The 23,515-nt window shown below is 34.6% G+C and overlaps 2 protein-coding genes across 2 annotated transcripts; one reads left to right on the forward strand and one right to left on the reverse strand.

Moving 5' to 3' along the window:
* Positions 1 to 1,997: 1,997 nt before the first annotated feature.
* On the reverse strand, positions 1,998 to 7,535 carry LOC110798769 (uncharacterized). Its single transcript, XM_022003965.2, has 12 exons — positions 7,375 to 7,535; positions 6,813 to 6,887; positions 6,107 to 6,235; positions 5,562 to 5,862; positions 5,353 to 5,471; positions 5,037 to 5,169; positions 4,725 to 4,801; positions 3,906 to 4,103; positions 3,153 to 3,342; positions 2,844 to 3,019; positions 2,502 to 2,602; positions 1,998 to 2,393 (listed from the first exon to the last, which is right to left on the reverse strand). The coding sequence occupies exons 1-12, from the start codon at positions 7,399 to 7,401 to the stop codon at positions 2,243 to 2,245; spliced, it is 1,677 nt and encodes a 558-aa protein (XP_021859657.2). The 5' UTR covers positions 7,402 to 7,535; the 3' UTR covers positions 1,998 to 2,242.
* Positions 7,536 to 10,405: 2,870 nt separating this feature from the next.
* On the forward strand, positions 10,406 to 15,069 carry LOC110798764 (leucine-rich repeat receptor protein kinase MSP1-like). The gene is made up of 2 exons (XM_022003962.2): positions 10,406 to 10,470; positions 11,090 to 15,069. The coding sequence occupies exon 2, from the start codon at positions 11,116 to 11,118 to the stop codon at positions 14,896 to 14,898; it is 3,783 nt and encodes a 1,260-aa protein (XP_021859654.2). The 5' UTR covers positions 10,406 to 10,470; positions 11,090 to 11,115; the 3' UTR covers positions 14,899 to 15,069.
* Positions 15,070 to 23,515: the final 8,446 nt, after the last annotated feature.

Genomic DNA, 23,515 nt, shown 5'->3' on the forward strand with positions numbered 1-23,515 from the left:
TGTACCAAATATCTTTTTTTTTTTTGGTACTAACCTTGCCGGTTTTGTTTATTTACGATTTAGTACAACCGATCAATAAGAAAAGAACCGATTCAGAGTACACCTAACTATACATATAATTAGGAACAAGATAAAAGTTCTCATATACGTTTGCATGTTATTTTTATTCAAATGAAATGTAGAACATGTACTGTGTATAGTATCGAGTTTCGAGTATCCAACTTGTCAACTCCTTTTTTTTTAAAGGAAAAATACATTGAAATTAGGATAGCCTTATGTCAATATTGTACCCTAATTTATCTAAGGTAATAAAATGTAGAACATATACTACGTATTAGGGTGTTCAATTTTCGAATATAGGATCTGAACTGGTCCAAAATTTCCTTATCGGAAAAATGTGATCCGAATCCAATCCGAAAGTTTAGGTTATCCGAAATTTTCGTATCGGATACCAGAAAATGTGAAATCAATCCGAATACAATTTTTTTAAAAAAAAATTAGGGTGCTAGAACCTATCGGTGCCAAATTTGAAATTTCCCGCCACGCGCAGCAGCTACTAGTTATACTAAAATGGTTGTATCAAGTTTTAGTTAATTTAATTTGGACATGGATTAGAAATTTTCATTTCTACTTCTAATACGTTATAAATCGGAATTTATGTTTCGGTTTTTCTTTAAATAATCAAATTATCCGCTACATATATATACATTCATCAATATTCCGTAATAAATTATACAAAAAGTGAAGTTGTAATTATGATGACATAACAAAGCATGTATACATGATTAAAAATTAAATTAATTAATTGTGGTTAAATGGAAGTTCTTGATTGAATGTGTGTTCAAAGAGTTACTTTAAACTTGAAAGCTGAAAGTTCAAAGCTGATCAAACATATTCGTCTATCAAAATTCCATAATTTATAACTAGAATCAACTTTTACAAGGAATATATATTGGATATTGGTCCCTTAAATGATCAGAAAAATTTAGGTATCTTGAAATTTCTTATTATTGTTTGTCTACTTTCGAATGTTTGATATCTGAAATGTCAAACTTACATTGGTTACAGATTCTTCTGGAATAAATTACTTCATAAATCACTAAAAAAAAAAAATCTTTGTTTCTGTTTTACATTAATTAGTTGCAAAATCACTTTAGTAAACACAGCCATCAAAAGACTTAAAGGCTAAACTCAACTACAATAATTTGTTTATTAACGTACTTTTATTTTATGAAAATTGATTTTCTCAGGTTGAAGAGGACGTGACCTTTCCGGAGAGAAAAATTCTTCCAAGTTGTTGGTGTTGGAAGCTCATGGAAGCTTTTATTAATGACAATGAAATTCTTCCAATCATGATTTCTCAACTTTAATACACAAGGATTTAAATTGATTTGTATGTATTGACCTTTCATATATACAATTGGTTAAACATTTACAAGGAAATTGTATCATATAAATGTCAACTAACCTTTTTAATAATGTGCTATTCGAAAGTTAATACTACGTATTAATAAACTAAGAATATGATGACTTCAATATGCAATAAGGTCTCATTAGGGATTTCTCTCCAAAAAAAAAAAATCAGATTCGGAGATATATGAAGTGAAAAGATTTAGATAGATTTGATCCCTCTATTTGCGAAAGTTTTGAATAAACCTTTCACTTTCCTAAGAAAATTGATGAACAATTTCGTAGGTCATCAATTGAGAACGTATGAGCATGGAATTCCGACATAGAGTTTTTTGAGATGTTTTTACTACTTTAGGTGTCATTATCTTAAGATAGAAAATGGATGAAAAGAATCCTAATATTGTTTTGATAGTACCAGGGCAGGTGATATCGGAGTTCGGAGTTATACACGTGATGCACATATTGAGTACTAGAAAAAGAATGGCTACCAAGGTACCAACCATAGTCCATAGCCAGTGTAACAGAATTTTAAGTGCAAGTAGTTTTTATTTTAATCTATTTGGTACAATAAAGAGTACATTTAAAAGTGAATCAAGAAATAGAAGTCAAAAGTTAGAATATTAAGGAGAAAAACATAATCTTGTCCAAAAATATGTGGTACTTTATATGAATGGTAAAGAGTTCATCTAAAATATGCTAAACAAGCTAATCTTGCCCCATGGGTTACAAGCTAACAATGACTTTATACAGTCTTGAATTTTATGGTAATATCACCAACAAAGAAGACATACAAAGCGAGTTATGGTTGACAGTCACACTAATGAAGCTGCAGCTAACCAAGCTTGTCCTCATCCAGGCATTTCTCGAGTTCACGTTCCACCATTTTTCGTCCAGAATGACAGGCAGTCAGTATAGAAGACACAATGTTTCTCTGCAGATCTTTGTACCTTACTGCTAATTGTACATCCCACTTGATATTGTTCCTTGAACAATGTCAGAATGAAAGACCATCAGACATCAGCTTTAGTTTTAACATCTTTGTGTTTAAACATGTGCATTAATTAATTAACAGTGTTTATCATGGAACTTACCAGTCATCCATCTCTGAGTCACCAAGCTTATCCATCATGTTTTCAAATATCACGCGAAGTTCGTCAAGAACTTTAATCTCATTTTCCAAGTTTTCTTGAAACTGATACCAATAACAACCAGAAAATGGGTATAAGCTTACAACTGTGATATAAGGGCAGCCTTAAACAACAGAAACAAATTCTGGTAATCAGAAATTCACAACCCCAATCAACCAAAAAGTGCCCCAAAATAATTCCTCAATATCCTCTAAACATCCCTTTTGTCCAAAATTGTGGCATTAGTTCATGTTAGTTAATTTTATGACCTTTTGATTACCAAAATCATACAAAAACAAGTTGTACCAGTGTCATGGTCTGCAAGTCAGGTTTGCCAACATGCCGTAGATGCTCCAACAGTGGTGAAGGCAGTCCATAGTTAAAGATGCCTTGATTGGTTGAAAGCCAAGTACCCCGAACCATGTGTGTGGTACTATCTAGATGGCCTTCCTCGGAAGTGCATTCGGGGGCTGCTTCAATATCTACAATACAATCAGTACCAATAAATTACTCTAAAAAACTATGAGATTATTCCAAAATCAGAGAATAATAATAACCATGTAAGAAAATGATTACCCTTATTGTAGGGTATCTAAGAAAATAAATGAAACTCACCTAGAGGGATGATATCAAAAGGGTTCATTTCTTGTGGTAGAAACCCATAGAAGGTCAGCAAATGAGAACTAGGTAGATTCCCATAGCTCAGATAGCATTGTTCGCCTCTACTGCAAGGTCTTGACAGAGGGAATTTGAGTGTGTTTGTCACCGTGTCTACTTTGCCATAATGTAGAATATGAGGGCAAACCTGTAGACAGACAAGATCTTATCAACTAGTATTCAAGAAAAGATTGGCTGTCGTAACTCGCATGGAAGAGATAAAGAGGCTTTGCTTAATGGCTATTTAGGGAGTTTATTGAAGAAAACCTCTAATTCATATGAGATAATTATATGGTCAATCCAAAAACTAATTCTAGATGGATATGGATTTTCAACATCCTTAATTTGGAGCATATATGATAGATTACTGAAGGTGTGGATTTGAAAATCTGAATAAAAAAATACGAACATTTTCACTCTGGCTAAGTGAAGAGTTAAACATTTCCACTCCGCTAAGTGAAGTACAGAGGACTGCAAATACGGGAGACCTTGTGCAGAAGAATGAGATAAATTAAAGAAAGGATATCTTGCTACGTGAATGCATGAGTGATTGGTATTTTACAGTTTGAGGATGTAACTAGGTTAACAATTAAGATCAAGATTTAGCCACACGAAAAGCTGGCAACCCAAGTTGATATCCTTCTTAATCATTTTTATTTATTAACAACAAAACAAGAGAATGAGAAGAGAAGAGAAGTGAAGTGAACATACAGAGTGGTTTAGAAAGCCTGCCACAGGGATCAAACATGTCTTCAGCTTTCCATCAGGAAACATAATTTTCATGGAATTAGAGTAAAACAGCTCACATGCCCATAGATATTGTTCCCATGTGTATAACTCCCGTGAGAATAAATCAGGAAACTTGTCGAAGAGTGCAGGAAACAACTCATCATATTCAGACCGCAAATGCTGCAACATGCAAATAAGCAGATATATAAGCAACCAATAAAAGTATTGAAGTAAAATTTCACAATACTGTCTTCAAATCACAGATAGTGCCCCGTGCCCTCATTCTTTTATTTTGGTTTATCCCCAATTCATTTCCTCTTTCTTTGATAGATGCATATTCAACCAATAATCCTTTCTTATTCCAATTTCTAATCTAAATAAGCACACAATTCGACCAATCCTACTCAATATGTTTGTCGTTGATATTTGTGAAGATTCTCCAAGGACATTATCTTTGGGAGAAAGGGATGATTAAGTGTGGTATGGTACTACGGTCATTGTCTAAACTCCAAAAAAGAAATGTCAACAATGGTGAAGTAGCATGGCACAGCAGTCATGTAATGCCAAATTGTGATGAAGAAATGAAGATACAAGAAACCATTGTATTTTACTGACCTAGGGCTTTTTTGATAAAATTATAGAATCCTTGTTATATGTACGACCAGTAAGGAAACTTTATGTCCAATATATGAAAAACATTAAGAGTTGCTATATACTCAGTACCAAGAATTCCTTCAACCACAAAGAAGCATAAATACTATTGTTAAAATTTGATGAACAGCACATAAACATTTTGACAACCTCCTTAGCTTGGAATATTTCGTCTAAGGCCAGGGTCTCATCCAAAGCCACCATTGCGTCCAGACCAAAGCTCAATCCTATTTCACAGAATCCACATGAGTTTAATGAGCAAGTGGTCAATAATGTCAGAAGCTTGACTATAAGGTTTTGGAGATCAGTCAAGCAAGATAAAACAGTTGGAACAAAGGCGGTAAGTTGTTAAAAAGTGATTTTTCTAGATGCTTATCAATAATCACATAGTTGCTTGGTGATAGAGACAGTTCTATGTAATGCTGCATAATTTCAAGAAATACATTAGCCAGCAGGACAAACCAGTGTTAAATTGTTCAGGCAGTGTATCAAAGTAGATTTTGTACTTCGAGTCAACGTTGTGCCTCTCCCTCATACTCCACAACAACAACATAGTTTCAGCAGAAATGCCTTCTATCTTTTCTAACACTGGAATCTGAAATGAAGAGTAAAAAAAAAAAATTAGAACTCCCCCCCATCTAACAGTAACATTATAATGTACCCTGCATTCAAGTTGCATGAGGAATTTCAAAAGTAGTCCTTAAATCAGTATGTTACTTTAAGTTAGAGTAAATAAAATCAGTATGCATACATAACCCTTTTGCCATATGAAACATACCATGTCAGATTTATAGACAAGGTCTTCTGAGATAATAACAGAAATAGGTATCTCCAGAGCTATGTCTCCAACCTCAAGGTCTTCAGCAGCCAGAACTCCTCTCCCCGCGCCTTCAATATCTAGATTGTGCACAAAACTTAAACATTAGCGCAGGAAATCATCCTAAGCAAATTTCACTATGGAAGTAAAATTAAGCATTCCTGACTTACAAGCTATATTCAGCTTAGATTTGAGACCATGGGTTTCAGCCCACTCCATAAGATGCTTCTCACTGTCACATGTATCCTTTATTATATTTGTTTCCATTTTATATGTGTCTCCAAAACTGTAAATTCGTGTGATAATTGCATCTCGTACAGCTTTCAGTGAAACATTTTCCTCAACACTCTTCTCTCTGCAGCGATCAAGACGAGACAGGATAAAATTGAGAGCCTCTAACTCATTCCGAGGACTGTACACTTCTTCTTCTAAATTCATATTCATAACACCAACGCCAAAATAAAGCTCCGTCTGTACCAGGAAAAAAAAAGTCAGCTTCCCAGCACTATCAATACCACAAGTGTTCTAGATTATTTAAGCATTCAGATGAGCTTATCATACAAAGTACTGGATGGACAATATGAATATAACATAGATTAGGTACATCAGCAACCATGCTGAAATGAGTCGAACCATTGCCAGAGCCTGTTCTGATTTCTCCAACTGATTACACTGCAATGCATAGACGTGAATATACTATTAAAACACCACTTACTTCATTCAAGTGAATGATTCGGGCTCGCTGAAGCAAGGCATCCAAATTGGCATTCACACTATCAGGAACTAAAGTGTCATCAAAGCGTACAAGGTCTGCTTGTCCAAAGCCCTTATCTCTAAGCAACTTCTGCAATAAGAAAGTGACCCCATAACTTAGCAGTTAGCACAATCCAGATTCCACATAACACGTGGTTGTTCATGAATAAACACACGGAACTGTTCTTTAGGCATATTGTAAACCGTAAAACAGTGAACCACGACATAGAACATAACATGAGCTAACACAAACGTTATTGAATAAACAATGAAAAGATGAATTCTCACTTGGTTTAAGACCCTAAAACGCCCTATTTTGCGTGATTAATATTAAATGGATACACAATACCATCGACTGTTCATATTTTATAGCATGTCGATGAACAGTACCATTTTATGATCAAGTCTTAGCATTCCATTTAAAGTCGAATTGGTAACTGATTGCATAGTCATTGATCAAACTATTCGAGCACCCAAAAGACACTATCACAGTGCCTCCATGCTATAATTTCTACCAAACAACTTAACAACCGGATAATCAATCAACTACAACAAGTTATCAATTAGGGTGAATACCCAACAGCCGAAAAGGTGAACACTACAGCACTCAAGTAGAGAAATGAATCACATATTCTTTCAACTTCTTATAATTGAAAAACATTACTCACAATTTTCTTTTGAAACAAAGGGTCATCTTCAGACAATTTGAGAACCAAGAAACGATCATTATTCGAAGTAGACGGCTGCAATTAAACAAAACCAAAGTTAGCAATCCACCCCATTAATCAATACAAACTTCAAACACCCAAAAATACCCACATTCAAAATACAACTTACGTAATGCCCGCCAACTGTTTGATAAAACTACACGCAATATAAATTAACAAATTCAAAGAAAAAGATTAAGAATGAGAAGGGGGGCCTAATTAATTGTAATTCTAATTCACCAACTTCGTTTTTCAATTGCGATTATAGTAATAAAAAGAGCAATAAAACAGAGGACAAAAGATTTCTTGAATCTTTGTGAACTCTCTCTCATATAATCATTATCAAAAGGGCCAGTTCTTCAAAATCCGATAGAGAGGTAATCAATTCATATAAGTGTACCCAATAACAATTTGATTTAGCAGATTATTGGTCAAGAAACAAAATAAAAAACTAAGAAAAATAGTAGAACAATGGAAAGTGCAAGAAACGAGCTGAAATTAGTAATAGGGATGGCGAATTTACTTGATTATCTTGACCGGGAACCACCATTGTTGCGAACTTGCGATGCGCTGAGTAGAGTTTGAAGGGAAGAAGAAAAGAGAGAGTGTGTTTTGAAGTTTGTATGAAATGACGCTCAACAATTGAAAATGGACCAAGAAATAAATGTCTGTAGCAAATTGGAGTCAACTTTGTCTTTATATACTCGTATCATTATTTATTGATAATGAAATTAAAAATTAAAATGGATTATATTTTTAACTCGAATTGACCTTGATGGTCAAAATTAGAAAGGTGGTGTGTGGGTTTTTCGAAACACAATTTTTTATTGAAATGTGTTGTATAAAGAAATATTGTAAATTGTCCCTGAGCGTTATTTTTAAATCAAAATTGAATACTTGGTAGGTAAATTTTATCATGCAAATATAGTTGGTAGTCAAAATTCATCAAGTTAAATAGTGTAATAAGTTTAAATATTGACCAACATATATATTTACATGATCTGATTTACTCTAGCAGAGCTTAGAATTTAGAGCATAAGAGTAACCCAAGGGTGTTACAAGAAAGTTATACTCTAATCAAAATAATGTGACAATTGACGAATAGTGGTTAGTTTTTTTTTTTTTTAAGGAAACAAACTTGTTTATATGAGCGATTTCCTTCAATATTGCTTAAAGAACGTTAAATTAATACGTCACTTTATAACATATTTTCCACCATATCGTCCACGTCAGCATCAAAATCGGTCTAATTTTTTATATCAATCGATACTAAACCGCCAACTGAAATAGCGGTTGAACCAACTAAACCGCTATTTCAATTAGCGGCTTAGGTTAAATGAACCGTCGTTTCATTTGACGGTTCACTTCTTCCACTTATTCCAGACCCAATTCCGCTGAGATATGATGCATACAAAACCGCCAACTCAAATGGCGATTTTGTTTTAAAGCAAACCGCCGTTTGAGTTGGCGGTTTACATGAGTTGGCGGTTTTGTGCTGAACCGCAAAAAAAAAATACTTTTCTTTCTTTCATGCAAACGTGGACGGTATGGTGGGAAATATGTTATAAAGTGGTGTATTTTGGAAATTTAACGTTCTTTAATCAATATTAATGGAAATCGCTCTGTTTGTATGGATTATCTCCCCCAAAGTTCAAACACTTGTAGGCACGGAAAATTCGTTAACGTGCCACGCTGGATATTATTCGGGTCAAAAGTCAAAATATTGACTCATTAGTTGTTTGACGGTCAATAGAATTAATTAATTTGGGTGTATAAATTAATTTATCCCATTGTAATTATTTTTAATCAAACCCGTTTATTATAATGGTTAAAACCCAACAAAACGGGTTAAAACTATTTAACGGGTCATGATTTTTAAGTTCAACTTTAAAGCCCAAAGCATATTGAAAACCCTAGAGGTCCCCTAACTCTATAAAAAGAGTGCTCCAATTCATTTGTCAGAGAGGAGAAACAGACGGCCAAACCTAAAATTCTCAAATCTCTCTCTGCCTGTCAAGTTATATAAAACTCTCTCCCTAGAAGAAGAACAACAAGCATTCAAATCAACGTGCCGTTCCATTCTAGAAGATCAACCTTGGACGAGATCAAGCCCGAAAGCCCTTATTCAAGAAGATCAAACCCGTTTGCGAGCAACATCAAATCGACATCAAATTATCCTGGTGGAAGAAGAACAACAAGCATACAAAATGACGTGCCGTTCTATTCTGCATCAACATTCTTGAACGAGATCAAGCCCGAAGGCCTTTATTCAAGAATCAAACCAAATCAGTTTGTGAGCCAAGTCAAATTCAACGTGGAGATCGAATCAAAGGAGAAAATATTAGAGATTGTACCCAAAAATACAGAAAATTAATAAATATATTTTGTTCACATGTTTTGAGTTTCTTATTTTGCAGACTCGTAAATTTGTGTTTACAACACTTTGGCGGAACTTTGATTTTACTTAATAATTAAGAAATAGCAGTTAGTTTTAGTTAACTTTATTTGATTTATTGAGAATGAATAATAATATTCCAATTGTTCATATAGATAATTTTTGCCATGCATTTAGTGAATTAACATTTTATAACTTTGTGAGCCATGAAAATCAATCACGAATTCACGATTGTCGTTGCTCCTCAGTCTAATCTCTTTTTTTTTACACAATTCCCCTTGGTCTAATCTTAATTATTGACACATACGAAGTATATTACTAGTTTTATATACACGTGATGCGTGCAAATATATAAAATAGATTCGTGTTATTACATTTAAACCTGACATAACATGTAAAAAATATAATATAAATGCGATGCGTGCGATTATAAGAAACATATATAATATAAATGCGATGTGTGCGATTATAAGAAACATATAAGTTAGATAGAACCGAACACCTATAAACAGATTGATTAAAATGGTAAAAATTTATTTAAGGAGACAGGTTGATTAAAATGTTCTATTGGACTTTTCCTGTTGGGTAGATTGTCATTACATTCTCTATTATATAAGTGTGGATGGTATTTTAGCAATCCAAAGGGACACCAAAAATGGATTTACTAAAATAATATCAGCTCTTCACTTATATAATAGAGATTATATAATTTGACCATATTCCAAAAGCTAAAAATCAAGAGCTAATTAAAAAATTATGTTTATGTCAAATTTAGAAAGATAAATAATGCAGTCATTAATTTTTTTCCTATTTCCAATATTAAAAATATAAAAATAACCTAATTTTTGTTCTGAAATAAAAAAATTAAAAGTAGAAAAAAAGAAAAAAAAGGGAGGAGATAGAGAAAAGGGAGTCAAATATTCCGTGACTTCAATGTTGATTCTCTGACCAGAAAAACAACTTTCTGAGTGGGCCACCCAACCCCCTTAACCAATAGCAAACAATGTTGATCGAGTAGGCAGTACTTCTAGTTCCTAGTTCCTAGTTCCTAGTTCCTACTCCTGCAGTCCTGCTGTGCTCCCTCCCTATTATTATTATTATGACCCAAGTTTTAGTCAGAGAAATTGTAGAAATTACTCCATTCTAGAGTGAGAAAGTGTTGCATACAATAAATGCAGCCTTCAACAGCTTCAACCCCCCACACTATTAACACTCTCACATAAGGTTCTCTTTTAGACTTTTAACAGTTGTTGTTGTCGTCGTCGTCTTCTGTGTTGTCCTGCCGTGTTGTTGTTGTTGCCTGTGTTGTCCGGCGGTGATGTTGTTGTTGTTGTTGTTGTTGTTGATTTTGTTCTATGGGAAGTGATTTTGGCACACCCATTGTGAGATACAGTTTCCGTGTTCTATACACAAGGTGGTGTGCCAAAATCACCAAAATCTGCTTCCTTGTTGTCCATGTTGCTGCTACTGTTGTTGTTGTTATCATCTGCGTTGTTCGACCGTGTTGTTGTTGTCTGTGTTATCCGGACGTTTTATTGCTGTTGTTCTGCTTCTGCTGCTATTTCATGTCACCATCTCTCATTCTCCTGAAAGTTTCATGCTTTTTTTTAATTTTTGACAAAAGGGCTTTTGGTTACTTCTATTATTCTTGCACTACCTTTAGTATTTGTATCTCAATCTCTGTTTTTATCTTTATTTTATAATGACAATCCTTGATTGTTTCTCTTTTGTAATTAATATTTGTTTGAATTTCGCTGAAGAAAAGTAAAAATGGTTCTTCTTTTCTGGTGCTGCATTCCATATCAACCAACTGTTAATACTTCTTTCATATTTGCATATGCAGGGTTGAAGAATATATACTCATGAGTCATGATCTTAAATAGAATGGCGAATCCGAGTCTAGTTCTTTTAGTATTGGGCATGCTCTGTGCTGCCACTGCTTCGAGTGACATAGAGATAGTCTCTTCTCTAAGAAAGACTCTAATCCAAAGAAAACACATGATTCCTAGCTGGTTTTACCCAAACACACCTGTCTGTAACCTAACAGGTGTGGTATGTAGAAACTCGGAAGTCGTTCTTGGGCTTCATCTACCTTGCAGCACGCCGCTAGACTTTCCTATTCCTAGTAGCATAGGAGAGCTTAAACAGCTGAAGTTTCTGAATCTGAGTCAGTGTGGATTCATGGGCGCCGTTCCTCCAAATGTATGGAGTCTTAAGGAGCTTCAGATTCTAGACCTGAGTGGTAATGAACTGTCTGGAAATTTACCTACATCAGTATCAAACCTGAAAAATCTGAGGCAACTAGTACTTGATGGTAATAGCTTGTCTGGTCACTTGCCTTATACAATTGGCCTTCTAACTGGTCTTATCGAGCTTTCAGTTCGTGACAATGTTTTCTCTGGGAAGCTTCCACCGGAACTTGGAAAACTCTCAAAATTGGAGTCTCTAGATCTTAGTGCTAACTCTTTCTCTGGTGCGCTTCCTTCAAGTTTGGGTGACCTTGCTAGCCTCTTGTTCTTTGATGCTAGTAGCAATAACTTTAGTGGTCCAATTTTTGCTGGGTTTGGAAAGCTAAGGAGTCTTGAGAAGATAGATCTCTCTTTAAACTCCATAAGTGGGCCCATACCGGAAGATATCGGGAAACTGAGGAATCTAACTTCAATAATTTTGGCAGATAACAGCATTAGTGGAGTAATTCCATCATCTATTGGCAATCTTAGGGCACTTCAGGAGTTCAAAATCCAGAACTGCAGACTTACAGGTGCCTTACCCAACGAATTGACTGAGCTATCTAACTTGGGTTACCTCAACATTGGACAGAACTCTTTTGTGGGGGGATTGCCAGAAAGTGTAGGGAAAATGACCAGTTTAAGGTACTTTCTAGCTGCATATGCTGGGTTGAGTGGGAGCATCCCTGGACAACTGGGTAACTGCAAGAATCTGAAGGTTTTAGACCTTTCCTTCAACTCATTCTCTGGTCCTTTATCAGATGGTCTTGCTGGTATGGAATCAATTCAAGATCTTATGCTTACTTCCAACCACTTATCAGGCATGATCCCTAGTTGGATTTCCAACTGGAAACACATAGAATCTATAATGATGGCATATAACCTCTTCACAGGGTCTATGCCGCCACTCAATCTGCAGAAGCTCAAGTTGCTCGACATGAATTCTAACATGCTTTCTGGTGAGTTGTCTTCAGAAATATGCAATGCCAAGTCAATAAATATGTTGTCATTGTCAAACAATAAATTCATTGGAATCATTGAGAATACCTTTAGAAACTGTACTGGTTTGAATACTTTGATATTGTCTGGAAACAATCTTTCTGGTGAGTTACCTGATTACTTAGGTAAACTCCCTCTGAGCACCCTGGTATTGTCAAAAAACAGATTTCATGGAAAGATTCCTGATCAGCTGTGGGAGTCAAAGTCTCTTAAGGCGATATCTATGGGGAATAATTTGCTTTCTGGAAAGATTCATCCATCTCTTGCCATGGTTCAGACATTACAGAGACTGGAATTAGGTGATAATTTCTTTCAAGGAACAATCCCGGCTTCCATTGGAAGATTGAGGAACTTAACTAACCTCTCTCTACGTGGAAACCAGTTGACAGGAGAGATCCCTGTGGATCTTTTCAACTGCACAAACCTTGTATCATTGGATCTTGGTTCAAACAGCTTTACCGGTCATATTCCAAAGTCAATTTCAAGGTTGAAATTGCTAGATAATTTGGTATTATCCTGGAATAACTTCTCTGGCCTCATACCTGAAGAGATATGTTCTGGATTCCAAGAGGTGCCCTTGCCAGATTCTGAGTACACTCAGCATTATGGTATGCTTGATCTCTCCCACAATAAGTTCATGGGTCCAATTCCTGCATCAATGGGTCAGTGTTTTATAATCAGGGAACTGTTATTACACAACAATGAGATGAATGGCAGCATTCCTTCTGAATTATTCGGTCTTCCTTACATGAGATTGCTGAATTTGTCTACAAATCATTTAACTGGTCCAGCCATACCTAAAAATTTTACGTTGAAGAATCTGCAGGGCCTTATCCTTTCCCACAATAAGCTTACCGGTACTATTCCTGATGACATGGTCTCTTTAATGCCTCGCTTAACTGAACTGGATATTTCATGGAACTTTTTCAGTGGTTCATTGCCGCCATCTGTGCTCAGCATTGAAAGCTTGTTCTACCTGGATATCAGTGCAAATTCCCTTTCAGGAACAATCTCTTGTCACTTTGCATCTCCCAGTTCGCTTGTTCATCTAAATGCTAGCAACAACCAATTTTCTGGTCCCCTTTGTGACTCCCTTTCAAATCTAACCATCCTCTCCTATCTTGACCTGCACAGCAATGCTTTGACAGGAAGCATTCCACCCTCTATAACAAACCTAGCTTCCTTGACTTACTTAGATCTTTCTGGTAACAATTTTGAAAATTACGTTCCATGTAACATCTGTGATATTGAAGGCCTCTCCTTCATCAACCTCTCTGCCAACAAATTCTTGGGATTTGTGCCCGAGTCCTGCACTGAGCAAAATGGACCATGCTTAGCCTCTTCCCGTCCACCAACTAAGACCCATGTTTGGGGTGCCATGATTGGGCTCACAGCCTTTGTCCTTCTTGTTCTAGTCATCTACCTGGGTAAACAGTCAAAATTGAAGCACAGCAGTAAAAGGGTTGAGCTAGTAATGACAGTTGACCGGGGCAGTAATGAGACATTAAGCATAAACCTTGGTACATTCGGGCTTTCTCTCACCCGCTTTCGCCATTCAGATATATTATCAGGCACTGACAACTTCAGCGATACACAAATTATCGGTGCTGGTGGAGTCGGTACAGTTTATAAGGCATCCCTTCCACAGGGGCAAACCCGGCGAACGATGGCTGTCAAGCGGCTAAATAGGGGACACTTTCATGATGATCGACAGTTTCTAGCTGAGTTGGAGACTATTGGAAAGGTTCAACACAAAAACCTGGTACCATTACTTGGGTATTGTGTCTTTTCTAAGGAGAGGTATTTAGTGTATGAATACATGGAGAACGGGAGTCTTGATGAGTGGTTGTGGAACCGAGCTCCTATAGTGGAAGCCCTCAATTGGCCTACCCGTTTTAAGATCTGTTTGGGGGCTGCTCAGGGAATTTCCTTTCTGCATCACGGGTTTGTGCCTCACATCATTCACAGGGACATTAAGTCCAGCAACATACTACTGGACCACAACTTTGAACCAAAAGTCTCGGACTTTGGACTGGCCAGAATTATCAGTGATTATGAGAGCCATTTCAGCACTATTCTCGCTGGCACATTAGGTTACATTCCTCCTGAGTATGGACAGTCTATGATTGCGACAACAAAAGGAGATATTTACAGCTTCGGAGTGGTGATGCTGGAGCTGGTGACTGGCAGGGCACCAACTGGGCAGGCTGACATTGAGGGTGGTAATTTGGTGGGTTGGGTGCGTTTGATGGTGGCCAATGAGAGAGAAGATGAGCTGCTTGATTCATATGTTCCACCAATGTGGAGGCATCAGATGTTGAAGGTCATCAGCATAGCTCAACTGTGCACCAATGATAGCCCTGCAACAAGGCCCGAGATGCATGAAGTTATACAGCTCTTGAATGAGATAGGAGAATTAGAATGATCATTAAGTTTCAATTGTTTGTGATTTTGGAACTTATTTTGTTATCAGTCATATAGGCTTTGGTATCACTAACCTTTATGCCTACGGTAGAAAATTGTAACCGATGATGGAATGTACATATTTCTCACCTGAGTAGCTTTGATTGCGACTTAGCAATGACTTTCTAGATCACTGCTTTCTGCACCTGCTCAACATTGCTGCTCATTAAAACCTCATTTCTTATATGGTTACTAGCTGAAAAGGTTTATTGTGGCTGATAAACTTGGCTTCCCTGAGAAGCTTGGATGGTGGAGATCGAGGTCAAAAAATTAGATGGTATATTAGTTTAATCTGCTATCAGGCCTATCACTATATAACCATCGCCAAAAGAAATCAATCCTAAATTCCTAATTGACTGAATAGAAATCTCAATACTCAGTAATGCTCCATTCATAAAATTATCATTTCAAAGTACAGAGAGCGAAGGATATAAAGAGGCTTAAAACAGAAAGACACCGCGTAGAAGATAAATGTAAAATAACAGTGCAGCGTATAACAATACAGCAGGCAAACAACACCAAAACAATAGAAAGACTACCACAGATGGACTGCAATGTTTCAAGATGTCTTATCTCCATTCTTAATCATAAACATCCTAAAGTAGGATACAGCATACTTTTCCTAAATGCATTATGCATTTATGTGAAATAGTTCACTTTCCAGTGACCTAGACCAGAGCAATTTCTTGCAAAAAGACCGAGCTAGTGCTCTATTGGTTGAGCTAATAGGCTTTACAATACCTAACATGCAAGTATTATCTCATTACAATGAAACAGTTTCCATATTTAATAGCCGTACCATTGACAGCCTACATAGGATTCGAACCTACATCCTCTATGCAGGTGCATAGTGCTCTACCGGTTGAGCTAATAGGCTTTATAATACTCCGTACCTAATAACATATTATCACAGCTTAATTAGGCCAAACTGAAGAGTAGCATCACCAGCTGTGAGCCTGACCATCCAACAATCACCACCACATTTGCTTCGAGCTTGGCGATTAAATTCAAAAACTAGCTTCGAAATCGAGAACATTATCGACAATAATAGTACATTGCAGACACGAGGCACTGCTAAGATATACTGAAGTGTTTGCTACAACAAACAGGTAAATTGGATATTGATATTTCGCAAGAACTGTAAACCTTATCGATAAATTGATTGAATTACACATTGATCAATTGAAATTAAGTTCAAACTAAAGTCAAGTCTCTAATTTAATTTCAGAATAACTCCTTTTTTCCCCCAAAAATCACGTAACCCTAACAAAAATATCAGATTAACGAAAATGATGAAACTTCAGTTGAGCGGCGGGGCTACTAACCTGGCAGTGACCGGCTACTTATACTAAAAATTAAGGAGAACTCCGTGGCAGTCGGAAGTGTGTAGGCGGCGGGTTAGGTGGCAGAGGTGAGCCGAAAGGCGGGGATTGGCGCGGAGGAAAGGGGAAGAGAGGGGAGAATCAGAGAAAGAAGAAGAGGTCGGTGGAAGGGCTGAAACTTGTGGCGCGTAGTCAAGGCTAAAAAACGTGGTCAATTTCGCACACACGAGAAACGCGTGCACAGATCTAGGAGATCTCCAAAGATACATGTGTGATTGTGAGGCCTTCCAAATCGAACCAAGTAAATACTCAATATTTGAGTCAAAACATAACTAAGTGGACAATATTTTTCCCTAAAAAAAAAAAGAAAAAAAAGTAGACAATATTTTGGAAAATTATTTATGCCATTTTTTTTATTTCTTAATTTAGATATGAACGTGATTTATATTTTGTCTACTATATATTAGGTTTTTAACTTTTCATAGGGAATTAGATTTAGGGTTTAGGGTCTAGGGTGTGTGTAGTGTGGAGTATAACTGTATAACTACATTATTGTATTCTTATGCTTACATAAAGTTAGAAAGTTACGAAGAAGAAATTCATGTCTTGGTCGTATATTTGAGAAATAGAATAGAGTATAATCGTAGAAACTCATCATACTCCTCTTGAATCTTGTAAGTGTTCAAAAAATTGACCGGTCATCCATTTTACCCTCACAAGTCGCAATTCTTGTTCTCAGGGCGTGATAGGTAGCTTTGTTGCAAGCATTACAAAGCATAGATATAAATATATTTTCCTAAATTGGTAATACTATAAATTATAAACGATCTTTAAACTTACTATTTGGACAAAGTGAAAGAATAAAAAAGTTGAATAGGTCACAAAAGCACGAAATTTATCAATTTAAGTGAGACGATAAATTGGGTTGTGTAAGAGGTAAATTTGGATAAGTTATCAAAAATAGAATAAAGTTGAAGTGTGAAATACTCCCTCCGTTTTGATATATTACCAATGTGGTTGTTTAAGCACTAATATAACATTAAGTATCTAAATGAAAATATACATAAGATCTTCTAAATTTGCTTAATTAGTCATCAAGACTTGAAGTGGATTGAATTTTTTTTAAATTTTTTTTGAAGCTTTTAGCTTTTACATCCAAAATTAATCTTGGTTATACTAGTTTTCCAATTTGTACTCTTATTTTACATTATCTTGTAATTTAAAAGAAAACAAACAATTAGATCCATCATTTTTCCTTGTTGGTCCACTTTATTTAGTATAACCATCTTTTCGTTTTAATATTTTTTAAACAAAATAAGCAAATTGATATAGTACAAAATGTAAAACGGGGAGGTAAATATGAAACGTAAATACTACTAGCTATCACCAACTTCTAAATTCTTTCTCTTGTCAAAAAAAAAAAAAAAACTTACTGCTAACTCCTTTAGTCAAGTGAATTAATGAAACTTAGGCTATTTTAGGCTTCCTCTCTATGACTTTAGCTTTCTCTTCTCCATCCTATTCTACTATTAGGCTCTCTCACTCATGTTAATACGGTCACAAAACACACAGCTAAATCATGACTCATCTTTATCTCGCTCTCGTGCAAGTTCACATGAAATTTACGTCGACTATGTCTCTGCAAGTCATTTCGTACATGCATATCGATCACTAAAGTTCACCACTCACCGGCCACACCAACCCTTACTAGTTATACTCCCTTTTGTTAATATACATGTTGAAGCATAAACTTCCAAAATTACACATGTGAGTGTCCCCGTGTAGATAAACGATGAAAGTGTTTTTAGTCACTTGTATGCTACAAAGTTACTACCCGGATTGACATATGATTTTAATGTAGAACCTCCTATGACTTGTGAAGTAAACTCTCTCTTAATGAATGATGTGTCCCATCTCTATATTTAGCAGTACAAATTAAAAGGTTGATAGAACTTTATTTAATTATTCATGCAATATACTTTATGTACAACCAACCATGGAAGTCGTAACTACTAAAGTAGTGGCCACCCATATTCATGTTCCCACTTGTTTTGATTAGCAAATTAAAGACTTAGACCTCTTAAATTATTATTATTTTTTCTCATTATGTTTTTTATGTGAAGTATGAATTCTCAAAGAATTGAAGTCATAATCTCATAATAACCCATATGAAATCGAGGGAGAACCACTCTATCCAACAACACTCAAAATGATGACATGAAAATGAAATAAGCATTCATTAGCAACACAAATTTTCAAGATTAAAAAATTAAGGCAAATTTGTTAAAAAGGACCTTTTATAATCCAAATTTTGCGAGAAAGGACCTTATATATTTTTTTTTGTGAAATAACACCTTAATGTAAATTTTTTTGCGAGAAAGGACCTTATATAAATTTTTTTTTGTGAAATCACACATTAATGTAATTTTTTTTGCGAAAGACAACCAAGAGTAAATTTCCGGCATTGACTGAGTTTTTTCCGGCCATTGACTTGCACGTGAGAAGCACGTGTGGCATTATTTTGCTAATCACACCCAATTTTCCTCCAAAATTCTAAGCTTTAAAACCTAAAGTTGAAAAGAAAAACCGAAATAAAATCAAGTTTGAAAATTCAAGAGTCAGGAAAATCATTGTCTTTAGCCAACGTAAGCCACACGTGCTGCTCACGTGCAAGTTAATGGCCGGAAAATCTCAGTCAATGCCGGAAACATTCCTTAGGTCCTTTCTCGCAAAAAAAATTACTTTAAGGTGTGTTTTCACAAAAAAAATTATATAAGGTCCTTTCTCGCAAAATTTGAGTTATAAAAGGTCCTTTTTGGCAAATTTGCCAAAAATTAACCCATTTGTCCACGTGTACAATTTTATATCCACCATGGCCTCTTAACCATGGTTAAGTTAGGGAACTAGTATAATACCCGTGCGATGCACGATTTACAATATAAAATTATATATAATTTTCATTAAATCTAAACTATATTTATAGACAATAACCAAAATAGAGCTTGTACACATCCTTCTAATTAAAATTTATGATGGATATTTGTTATTGCCCCATTACGTATCTTACTTTATTGAAAAAATAAAAATAAAACAAATAAGGCTACGTAGATAAAATTATTTTTATTTCCGCTCATCACATGTGTCAAACATAAAGTTATTCTCGTATACCCTTTATTTTGATAGTCATACTCACCTATTACTTGCCCCACCATTTACCACGTTACTCCATCGCACATCATGTACTTTATTCAACTATAGATGAGTTTTTAGTTTTACGCACTTTTACATCTTCTTAACCCAAAATGGTCGAGGAGAAGAAATGTTCTTTTTTTAGGGTACTCCCGAAAATAGATCTAGTGGAAACGGGGTGGGGCCTGTAGCTCAAAGGATTAGAGCATGTGACTACGAACCACGTTGTCGGAGGTTCGAATCCCTCCTTGCCCACAATCGACCCCAAAGGGATAGACTTTTCCCCTTTAGGGGTAGAAAATCATGATCGAGATTGTCCCTCCACACTCGTTACCACCTACAAACCTCATCCTCATCCCCGCCACCCACAATATGTACGTTACGCATCTACAAAACAAAGTTCATTTCCGCTCAAACACCCACCCGTTTATCCTAACTCGACTCAAAGTTCAAATTAACACACCTTATACCCAAGTTTTTTTTGTTTTTTTTTGGGAGAGTTTTTAGTTTTTAAACTCCTTTTTAGATAATTGGAAATTCGTCTTATTGGAGTAGTTGAATAAATAAATAAAATGTTATAATATGTATAATCAATTCAATGAAGGATATGTGAGGCGCATCTACAAAACAAAATTCATTTATGCCTCAAACCTATCCTATACCCGAGTTTATAATTTTTAAACTCTGTTTTAGATATTTGACAATTTGGTTGGCTTATTAGGGTAACTGGATAAATAAACAAAATGTTACAATATGTAGGCTAGTTGATATCCATAATCAATGAGATGAAGGATATGTGAGGCGGGAGGGTTCAATAAAAAATCTATGTTTGCCGTGTCACCCGAGGCGCATCTACAAAACATAATTCATTTCCGCAACTAATTAAACATTCCTCCACCCCCCACCCCCACCCACACTTGCGGCGGTTGAGTAGGAGTCTCCCGAAAATCCTCCCACTGATAAACTGAAATTTCTATATATGGTAAATAATCTACCTTACCTTCAGTTAACTTTCGAATATAACCCTGGCCTCCGATTCCTTTGATTGATCCATATCCAAAATTCACTTTATTAAAAGTTGAGTTTAAAATGTGCACTTGAGTTAATAAAGCTGTCACATGAAGAGAGAGCAAGTGGAAAAACTTTCCGTTTAATATAATGTATGAAGTAATTTAAAAGGAACACTCCAAAAGATGAATAAAATAAAGGGACAGATTGAGTATTGAATCAAAGAATTGTGAATGAGTAGGAATGTATTTTCAAGACCTTGTGCTGAAGTGATTTTTTTGGAGATATACTTCCTCCTTTTCTATATAGTTGAAACACACTCTTTTTTCACGCTTTAAGAAAAAATGAATCAATATTCTTAAATATGTACAAGAGTGAAAATGGAAAGTGGTTATATTATTTTATTTAGTGTATGAGAGGTTAGTAGATAATAAAGAAAAGTAAAATGAGGGTGAAATGTCAAATCATACAAATTAGTTTTCTATTTATAGTGTTGCAAGTATTGTGATTTTTCTGTTTTAGGGAACTATTGCAAATAAAAAGAAACAGATAAATTTCTATTTTATACATTTTTGTAAATAATAGTTGAAATTCTTATATTATACTCCCTCCATACCATAATGATTTCAATTTTTAGTTTTCATATTTTCCAATGCACATTTTGTATCATTTATATCTCTAATTATATATTAGCAAAAAGAGATAAAATTTACTACGCATTGTATATACCCCGTAGTACGCATGCACACCCATTTGGAATAAACATACATTCTAGTATATTTATTTTGGTCATAACTTTGTGTTAAGAAAAAAAAAGAATATAATTTTTGAACAATCAAATAAACATACACCCTCATTTATATAGATCATATGTATTTCATAAATTAATTTAGTCATAAGTTTTTGTTAAATATCTTGTTAGTTACCGTATAAAAGATGTCATATGAGTATATTATTCTGGTATTGTACATATATTATGTCAAAAATATTATCCATAATATATTTGTGATAAAAATAGAATTCAATAGTATCTTTAAAATAAATAGTTTCTTTAATTTAGTAAATAGAGAATATGTTATACCATATATTCAATATTATAGATTGTGTATACTTAGCAAGTAATAGAAATGATATGCATTTAGACATTAAAAATAGAGTAAAAAAATTGCCACGTGTTAGCACCACATCGAGGTACCCTCTCTTTTAGTATAATACTAGATTAGGTCCCGTGCACGCACGGATATTTAAAAATTATTATTTGACCAAGTTTTTTATAAAAATTTTAATTGAACTATTTATCCCTTAAATCTATGGAAAATTTGGTAATATTAATCCAACCTTTGACCGATTTTCTTTTATTAAGCCCGCCTAAGACATATTTTTTAATAATCCCACCTTTATTACCCAACAACTTTTATTGGGCCCAACAGGTCATAAAACTATTGTAAGCGGCATTATTTCTCTACATGGCAGTACTCTCTCTCGATATATTCAGTCATCATCATCAATTCATCACCATCTCGTTGACTTTTTCACCGATTACCGGCCACTTAAGCCCAATAAAAGTCGTCGGGTAGTAAAGGTGGGATTATTAAAAAATATGTCGTAGGTGGGATTAATAAAAGAAAATCGGCCAAAGGTTGGATTAATATTACCAAATTTTCCTAAATCTATTGTGTAATTAATAATCTCGAATGTATTCATTTTATCATATTCTAACTTATTACGTATTTTATATTTTATATGTTTAATATGATGATCTGACTAAAATATTTGATATATATATTTAATATGCTAATTTGACCAAAATATCGAGTAAGAATATTTTTCTATTATTGATATGACATTTTGACTAAAATTTTACCAAAATTTTAATAATGGCATATTCCATAATCCTATATTTTTTTCCATATATAAACATTTATACAAAAGGAGAGAAAATAAAAAAAGAATAAAATAAATATGTCTTTTTAGGAAAGAGTTTTTGGCGGGAAAATTTTTCACCAGGAAATGACACGTGTCATTCCTGGTGTCTCTTTTAGTATATAGTAATAGATATAGATAGATAGAAGATTAGATAGATAGATTATAGATAAAAGGTAAAATATTACTTTCAATGACGGTGATAATTATCACATTCAGTTTCTAAATATACTACACATAAAATAGTACAATTAATGGTTGTTATAATTATCGAATCTATACTAATATATTAAAAGGCGTTTGTGAAAATGTATATGTGTCACGTAGACTCCCTCCGTATTACGCCATGTCACCACTAATAAGCATCATGGTACGTTATTGACAACCAAAAAAGCATGTAGCAAGGATCGAACATCAAACCTCATGGATTAAAAGTTTCACTTCCTACCATCTCAACTAGCTACAATGTTTGTCATAGTTTCACATATAAATGTAAAATACAATGTTTTAAAATTGGGCACATTTTTTGAAAACGTAAACCCGACTAAAAGTAAAACTCGGAGCAACGCCCGGGCCACACACTAGTTTAGTTGTTAAATTAGTATAGAGTTATTGTAAAAAAAAAAATTATACACTATCATGTTTGATCGATTTTCTAAGTTATTTGTATTTTACTTATGTAAGTACAAATTATTAGACTACATGCACTTAAATTTTTATAATGGATTAATTTTTTATAAAAAGATAATCTTATATTGCTTAGATTTATAAAAAGATAATCTTATATTAGACTACGTGCACTTACAAAAAAAAAAAAAAATCGACAACAATAAGAAAACAAACAAAATCGTAATTCATAATTATTTACCTTCTCGTCCACCAAAATTAATTCATGAGTGTCGATTACAATTGAAATCCAGTTATTCCCAAAACTTCACAATCCTCACCTTCAATCTCAATGATTATTTTAGAGGAGTGATATATTTTATTATAGTGAATATAAAACCAAATACATGGTAAAAGAAGGATATTTGCTCAGTCCAACTTTTTTTGGAAGTTGTGCATAAATTATGTGATATTGTGTGATATTAGGAGAGGATTTTAAACTTGTTTTCCTAAAAAGCTGACATATAGGCG

The sequence above is a fragment of the Spinacia oleracea genome, chromosome 2 (assembly GCF_020520425.1).
Source record: "Spinacia oleracea cultivar Varoflay chromosome 2, BTI_SOV_V1, whole genome shotgun sequence".
Classification (NCBI taxonomy): Eukaryota; Viridiplantae; Streptophyta; class Magnoliopsida; order Caryophyllales; family Amaranthaceae; genus Spinacia; species Spinacia oleracea.

Bases quoted from the DNA above. Each gene is read 5' to 3' on its own strand.
- LOC110798764 (XM_022003962.2), top strand. From the start codon at position 11,116: ATGATCTTAAATAGAATGGCGAATCCGAGTCTAGTTCTTTTAGTATTG.
- LOC110798769 (XM_022003965.2), bottom strand. From the start codon at position 7,401: ATGGTGGTTCCCGGTCAAGATAATCAA. The intron at 5,863-6,106 runs GTAAGTGGTGTT...TTCCTGGTACAG, and splicing joins GAATCATTCACTTGAATGAA to ACGGAGCTTTATTTTGGCGT. The intron at 5,170-5,352 runs GTATGTTTCATA...TCTTCATTTCAG, and splicing joins TTGTCTATAAATCTGACATG to ATTCCAGTGTTAGAAAAGAT.